Raw genomic sequence first — 8,419 nt, 5'->3', positions numbered from 1 at the left:
AATTTTAATTGATATATGGTGTATAAAAGACCTCAGTCAAATACCTCTTCGCTTCTTAAACTATTCCATGGCTCAATTGGACCAGAGAGCAGAAGAATATATGCATTAACACATACTCCTCAAATCTAATATGTGTAACAAAACAAAAGTCTAAACTTTCATCCTATTAGAATCTTAGCTCAATGAATCACTTAGGATTACATGTGGATCTAATATGTCTTATAATACACCATCATTTTCTAATGAGAAAATTTGGGTTCATTATGTAACAGACCATCAGAAAATTTGAAACAACGAAAAAGATAATAGACCAAAAAGAAATTTCAAACTCCTCTAATATTTTAATATCTACTAAGTAATAAAGATATATGTCATCAAATTTTTATCTAGAGAATCATTTCTCATTAGACATATGACCTCAGTAAGAATGTTGAATAAGTATCGCAACTATATTACACCAACATGATAATGCTCTAGTGATGATGTTGTACAACCAAATTGCCGAAAATGATGTAATCAAGTATCTGCACCATAACCTTATATGAAGGTATAATAAAAGGGTGATGATTCGTACACAACACTTTTTAGCCATACACAAAAATTTATGTTTTATATAATTGTACAGTACAATTGTGTAAAACATAAATTGTTGTGTATGGCTAAAAAATGTTATGTACAAATCACTACTCATAATAAAATATGGATGAGATTAGAAATGAGAAGTAAACATAAAAAGGATGTCAAAATTAGAAATGAGGAGTGAACACTTATGATGAGGCGTTTATGCTTTGACATCGCAAATCCAACTAATGGTCCTCAATTCTACTAAGTGACGTGGGACAGGTGGTATATTGTGGTCGCAGTTAACTCTGGTAGGGTTTCGATTGGGTGGTGGTTGATGATGGTCGTCGGCTTCATCGTGGGAGGGTTAGGATGGTTTTTTAGAAGGTTTTTTAGGGGTTTATAACAAAAATACTAGTCCTTCCATTCAGGTAGGATTTGCTCAAGATGTATTCCGAATTCTTTACTGAATCAGTGATACTAAGGGCAAGAACGGGTAGAATCGATGACGATGGTGTTGGGGGAGAGCAACAGCATCTAGTTTATAATCAGATGCATAGTTGCGAACTCAAATTAATCAATAAAAATGTTTCATGTTGATTTTCTTAAAAACGTTAATGTTATAAAAACCTTAAGTTTTCACGAAATATTTGGTTTTACCCTTTTGCATATTTTGGGTTCATTTAAACTGCAAGTTTGTACAAGATTTTGCATTTTCGTCATTTTAATAGGTTAGCAGGTTACCAACAGGTTGCCTACACACTTGGAGCGCCACTTCAACGATGACTAGGATCATTTAGTTGACATGACGCTTCATTTAGTTGACATGGCGTTGACGCGGATGCAATGTTAGCGTTTTTTGTCTTATTTAAAAACAAATGGTTGGAAGAAAGAAAACGACTGTGCGGAATCAAACTCGCGACCTTCTGTTTTTAAGGGAAATTATTTTACAAACATGACAAACAAACTTTCAATTTATTTTTACTAAACCCATTTATTTATTATATGAAATGCTGGAACCTTTTATTATTATTATAATTATTATTATTATTATTAAGAAAAACCTTTTTTATGTATGCAACCATTTTTTATATGAAGTGGTTTAACAAACAAAAAACCATGTTCTTTTTTGTTTTTCGTGCTGTGGTTATAACCAAAAAATGAAAGAAAGAAACATTTTTCATACCATTTTTTGTGAACAGGAAAAAATGGTTTAACAAACAATTTTTTTTGTTTTATTAAAAAACATATAAATATATTAAATATAGTTTTAAAATATATAAATACATACAATATAAAATATGTTTTCAAAATATTTAAATACAGTTTTAAATTATGAATACGTTTTTTATACGTATAAATATGCTTTCTATAAATACATTTTTCTATAAGCATGTTTTTGATATGCATAAATAGTTTTTAATATGTATAAAACGGCTATATAAACATATAAAAACATATTTATAAAAAAACGCATATGCATATTTGAAAACATATGTATATATTTAAAAACGAATTTTATACATTAAAAATGAACAAAAGTAAGCAAACATCAAAGTATATATATATATATATATATATATATATATATATATATATATATATATATATATATATATATATATATATATATATATATATATATATATATATATATATATATATATATATATATATATATATATATATATATATATATATATATATATCGTATATATATCGTATACATATTTATATGTAATATGTATAAATCTAATATTTTTATACATTTGAAAAGTAATAATAATAATAATAATAATAATAATAATAATAATAATAATAATAATAATAATAATAATAATAATATCAGCGCTACAGTTTATATTAAAAAAAAACAAAGTTGTTCCACATAAATTGTTTCAGCTCAGTGGTAAGGTGTTATGTCTATATTCGAGGTCGGGTGGTCGAGCTCCCCCAACTTCTTCTCTTTTCTATCAAACGGATTTTTAGTTTACAAGCCACATTAACGTTTGTGTCGCCGTTCGTCGACGATAGTCAACGCCTATGTAGCGTAACACGTGTGCAATCTACCGGTTAGCAACCGGGTAACTTGCCAAAAGTACAAAAACACAATATATATATATATATATATATATATATATATATATATATATATATATATATATATATATATATATGCCAATTTCGGCTTTAGTGAACCTAAAAGTCATCAAATGGTAGATCCGAATATTTCTGAAAAAATTAAGGGTTTATGACATTAACCTTTCTGAAAACTATAACAAGTTTTCAGTTGAACATTAGTAAAAATGAAGCAATAGCTTTTGAGAGTCTCAAACAAGGGTTTATGTTTTAGGGGAATATATGGAAGGTGGTTTAAGCGAAAATTTTTGAAAATGAAAATTTGAAATCGTTATCAAATTAAGGTTTATGTTTTTTTTGGGAGAAATTATGGGGGAGTTTTTTTCTAATGAAAATTTTCTGAAGTTATTTAATTTTGAAACATAAAGATAAATATTTTTATAACGTTTATGATATTATATATTTATAATTAATCATATTTTGCTATGGAATTTTAAATTGTAGTTAATATTATAGTTGAATAACATCAAAGTATATATAAACTTAAACTTGAAAAGTCAAATATGATAATGAAATTTAAACCTTAATTAGAAAGTAATGTTTATGGGTGTGGGTGGGTGATGTAAGGTAGGATTGGGGTTGGGTTTAAGTGAAGCATGTGTGTAGGTATGAGAATAGGGGTTAGGGTGGTTGTATGTGGGTGATGTAAGTTATATGGGGTGAGGGTGGGTAGGCATGGGGTGTGGGTGTAGATAGGGGATAAGGTGGTATGTGGAATGGGTTTTAACTATTTGTTAATATGTCAGCATGGAGCACTTTTGAAAATGCATTCATATTGCACTGATGTGAAATGTATTTGCAAAACCTACATGGCACGTACGAAAACATTACTAACATTAAATTGATGTGGATTATATAGGGCGATGATTGGACGTGTGTAAGGTGTATGGTGTGGAGTTGGTGTAAGGTGGAGGTTGGATCGGGTAGGCGTCAACCTGGGCTTATAGGAATGGGCGTATAGTTATGGTGTATGGGGGTATGGGTGTAGGTAGGTATGGCATAATGATTGTGGATTAAGTCTTATGGTTTAGGTTTTAGGGCTTCTTGCTTATAGTGTAAGGTTATGGCTTACAATTTATGGCTTATGGTATATATGGCTTAGAGCTTAGGGATTTTGGCCTAAGCACTAAGCCTTAACCCTTAAACCTTAAAAAGTAAGGCTTTAAATTTAATACATAAACTATAAGCCATAATACCTAAGCCATACATTATAAGCCATGTGCCATAATCACTAAGCATTAAGCCTTGTACCCCAATCCCTATGTCCTAAGCCATAATCAACAAGTCATAAATCATAATCTATAATCCACAAACAACAATCTATAACCTATAAATTGTAAAATCTTAGTTCCACGCCTTAAGCCCTTAGCCATAAGATATAGGCCCTAATCCATACGCCATAAGTGGTAAGTTCTAACCTATAGCCCATAAGCCTCAAGCCATTAGCTCAAAGGCTCAATCTTTAAGCCACATGCCACACACCTTATGCCATAAGTCATATGCCCTAATCCCTAAGTTATTGATCATATGTATGCCTTATTCCATAAGGCATTTCTTTAAGCCCAACGTCATAAGATTTAAGCCATTGCCTAAGCATAATCGTAATACCAAAAACATTTATGGCTAAGCCACAAACAAGAAGCCTTAATCCGTAAGTCAGAAGACCTTATCTTTAATCCACAAGTGTTACACCATAAGCAAGAACCTTAAGCCATAAGCAAGAAGCATAAGCCATAAGCCGCAACAAGCCACCACCCCTACCTTATACACCCTCATCCCCTCCCCCCACCACAACAGCCACATATACCCACTTATAAACCCACACATGCATCCTACCTTATCCTAAATCCTTATATCCACAAACCCCTAACCAAACCAACGCTACCTACATGTACACCCACACATACATCTTACTTTCAACTTTAACCTATAATAGCGACCTACTTTTATTTATACCCCATAATAGAATCCAACTTACATTTATAACCTATAATAGCATCATACTTTCATTTTTAATCCATAATGACATCTTACTTTCAACTTTAAACCATAAAAGCACCCTACTTTCATTTTTAACCCAGAATAGCATCCCACTTTCAACTTTAATTCATAAGAACCTTCTACTTTCGTTTTTAAACAAAATGGTATCTTACTACCCCCTTCTCCACCACTATCACCTCCTTCATCACTACCACCACCACCTCTTTCATTGCAACCACCATCATTACCACTAGTCCATCACCATCCTTTATGCGAACACAACCTTGACCATCTCTCTCGGTTTCACCACCAATACCACCACCTTCAACGTCACCCCAACCACCACCACACCTCTGCCATCTCCATCACCCCTACCACATCAACCACATATCCCCACCACCTTCATCGTCACCATAGCTACCACCACCACGCCTCTACCATCTTTTCCACCCCTATCACCTCTGCAACCATCACCATCTCCACCACCTGTTTCGTCACCACCTTCGCAAAAATCACCACGTCCACCTCCACCCCTTCTGTTACGACCACTTTCACCACCACAACCACTATCATCGTTTCCACAACCACCACCATATATGTCACCGCCACCGCCTCCACCTCCACCCCTATGATTAAGTAAGGTTCTGATTCTTAATTTTTTGGAACTGCTACCCGCTTGTTCCCATTTGGTACTATTCTAGTAATAACAGTATGGATATTTTGGGAATCACTTTTCTTTCTAATTTTTGGATGACTGCACGCATCACATTCTTTTCTTTTGAATAAAGTTCTTTTTCTTCAAAAAAAATTGTTAAGATATCCAAATCCTCGGTTTGAATCTGGAATCACACGAGTGTTCATCCAATTCTCTTAAACTAGGGCCCTGATACCAACTTGTAATGTCCCCATTTTCAACCAAAAATTTTCATAATTTTTTATTAAAAATATCAAAGTTTAAGTACAATGGCGGAAACATGTTGCAAATGTGTGTGTATACAACCGAACCTTTCCTCTTATGAATCAGTGAAGTACCTCAAAAAAAAATTATTCAGCTGGGTAAGCATGAGGCTTACTGAGTTCCCCAAAATATCATATACCACAATACATATATTGGGCCCCACGTAAACGGGCCCCCGCCCAAAGTACACAATTGGCCTCGCCCAACCTACTTATAAACGGGCCCCACCCAAACTACCAAATAGGCCCTGCCCAGCATACATACATAATGGGCCCCACTGGACATACATAACCAAATTACACATATAGAGACTAAATTTTTAGGCTCTACTTATACAGGCATGTAGAGACTATACTTTCTACTATACTACCTTCGAATACATTAACATTGGGCATATATAGACTATATTATCGGCACTACTATACTAGCTCTTATATCCTAACACACATGGATATTACTTAGATGATTGACAGCTATCTGGTTGATCCTATTGGCTATCTAACTAGCGGGTAATGTGCCTAACAAGTATTAAGTCTAGCTTACCCTCGATGCCCGCAACTTATGTCTGGCTTGCTGTCTGATAAAATCAGTCATCGGACTGAATTACCCTTAAGCCCTCGATACGATTCTGGCATACCACCCGATCCTCAGCTCGTATCTAGAATGCTCATGAGCCCTCAGTATGAGTCTGGCATGCCCTACCCGACCCTCAGCTCATATCTGGAATGCTCTAGGATTTGTTGGCTATAACACAAAGCATTACAACCTTAATCCAACACAATATGTCGACATGTAACAGATAACAAAAATATATAGATAATAATGCAGACAGAATCACAGGTAATCCTACAGATCTACCATACTAACATATCCGCAACTAGCATAATCATGCATATCTTTTCCAGGATCAGCATATCAGTGAATAGCAGGATATTAAACCCATGGGCCGCCCTTGGTGCCTTCGACCTGTAAGTACTGCGTGGAAAACTCACCTCACAAACTAGACAAAAGTTGATGAAATCTCGGCTCTAACCAACACCTATCCAACCAAATGACCAATCTCAATCAAAATCCCAAAATACCCAAAATAACCTTGAGCCAAACCTGGTCAAACTTGTTCAAAGTTAAAGTCAAACTGGTTAAGTCAACTGAGTCAATTGAGTCAACCTAGCAAAGCCAACCCAACCGAGTCAACTCAACTGATTCAACCCAGAGTGAGTATGCGGGGTGTACTCCAAACGTACGTTGTGCATGCTCGCATGTTAACCACCATCAGGGGGGTTGACCTCGTACACTGGGTGTACTCCAAGTACACGAGGCGTACCCCCAGAAGCCCACAATCTCAATAAGAGCATAATGGCTTAAGCTCTTATGTCCATTTTTTAGATCCATGGCTAAAATACCCTCAAGAGTCATAAACTTTCCAACTTTATGACTTTGCATTTCCATTAAGTGCTTAACTCAACTTTTTAATCCATTGAGACTTTCTAATTGATGCATGGAGCAAAACCTACCATTTGGAATCCATTTTGTGACTCAAGACCCTTCCAAAGGTCTAAAAGGACAGCTTAATAGGCCAAGAACATGCTATGTTCATGAATCTCCACATTTGGGACAAAAAGGACCAAAAATCATTCCAACACGAGATCTAAATGAAACTTCACCAAGTTTAGAGCTTTATACATCAAAATGTTGCCAAAATGTAGCATCTGATTTTGAAGTACTTCCATTGTTGATCCTTAAATTGAGATGTATTGCATTTTGGTCCCTAAGTTTAAGAAAGTGTGCAAAGGAGCCCTAATGGCATTTATGTAATTTTGTTATTGGATTACATCATGCATACATGGTGTACGTTGAGCGTACTAAGGCACGCCCTAGTACATTGGGCGTACATTAGTGTACGTTGGGTGTACTTGCCAAATAAGGAAAACCCTAATTTTTAGGGTGTCTCATATTTAAGAACACTTATGGTCTCATTTCACCCACCTTAACTGCCTCCATCCCTCTCAAACATTTGTGCAACCATAGTTTCACCTTGAGGAGCCTTTTCAAGCTTAGAAGTGTTTTTTGTGCCTTAGAAGAAGGAAGGAAGCCAAGCTCATCTTAAAGGAGTGGAACAATTGGATCTAGGATTTCTACATCATTTGCAATCATTCTAAGATAAAAAGCTTGCCACTTTATTCCTATAGCATTTAGATATAGTTTTGAATGTCTTTATGGAGCTTTTTGGTACCAAAATGCTAGATCTTGAATATGGAATGTTCTTGACCTTTAAGTTGTCCTTTCAGACCCTAGGAAGGTTCTTAAGTCATAAAAATGGGTTTCAAATGGTTATTTTTGCTTCATGCATCATTTAGAAGGTCTTAATGACTCCTAAGAATATTTTAGCCATGGATCTGAAGTTTGGACTTAAGAGCTTAAGCCATTAAACACTTAATTAAATTTTTGGTTTGCGAGGGTACGCCCCGCATACTCAGAGTATGCCCTACGTACGAGGTCAACCACCCCGATGGTTTTTAACTGCAAGGTTGTGTGTATGCCCAATGTACCTATGGTGTACGTCCCACGTATGCAGTCTGGGTTGACTCGGTTGGGTTGGCTCGGCTGGGTTGAATCAGTTGATTTATGGACTTTGACCTTAAGGGTATTTCGGGATTTTGGTTTTTATTGGTCGCTTGGATGGATGGGTTTTGGTTGGAGCTAAGATTCGGAGTCGGGACCTCATCAATTATGGATCGGATTGAGAAGTAAGTTTTGCTCATTGTACTTACGGGTCGAAGG

General features: G+C 35.2%; 1 protein-coding gene across 1 annotated transcript; it reads right to left on the bottom strand.

Annotated features, from left to right (window-relative positions):
* Positions 1-4,832: 4,832 nt before the first annotated feature.
* LOC111892253 (uncharacterized) lies at positions 4,833-5,444 on the bottom strand. Its single transcript, XM_023888322.1, has 3 exons — positions 5,389-5,444; positions 5,081-5,306; positions 4,833-5,033 (listed from the first exon to the last, which is right to left on the bottom strand). The coding sequence occupies exons 1-3, from the start codon at positions 5,442-5,444 to the stop codon at positions 4,833-4,835; spliced, it is 483 nt and encodes a 160-aa protein (XP_023744090.1).
* Between the last annotated feature and the right edge of the window lie 2,975 nt (positions 5,445-8,419).

Source organism: Lactuca sativa, chromosome 4, assembly GCF_002870075.4.
Source record: "Lactuca sativa cultivar Salinas chromosome 4, Lsat_Salinas_v11, whole genome shotgun sequence".
In the NCBI taxonomy this organism is placed as follows: Eukaryota; Viridiplantae; Streptophyta; class Magnoliopsida; order Asterales; family Asteraceae; genus Lactuca; species Lactuca sativa.
Note: the sequence above shows the minus strand (reverse complement) of the source record. Positions and strands in the feature narration are given on the sequence as shown.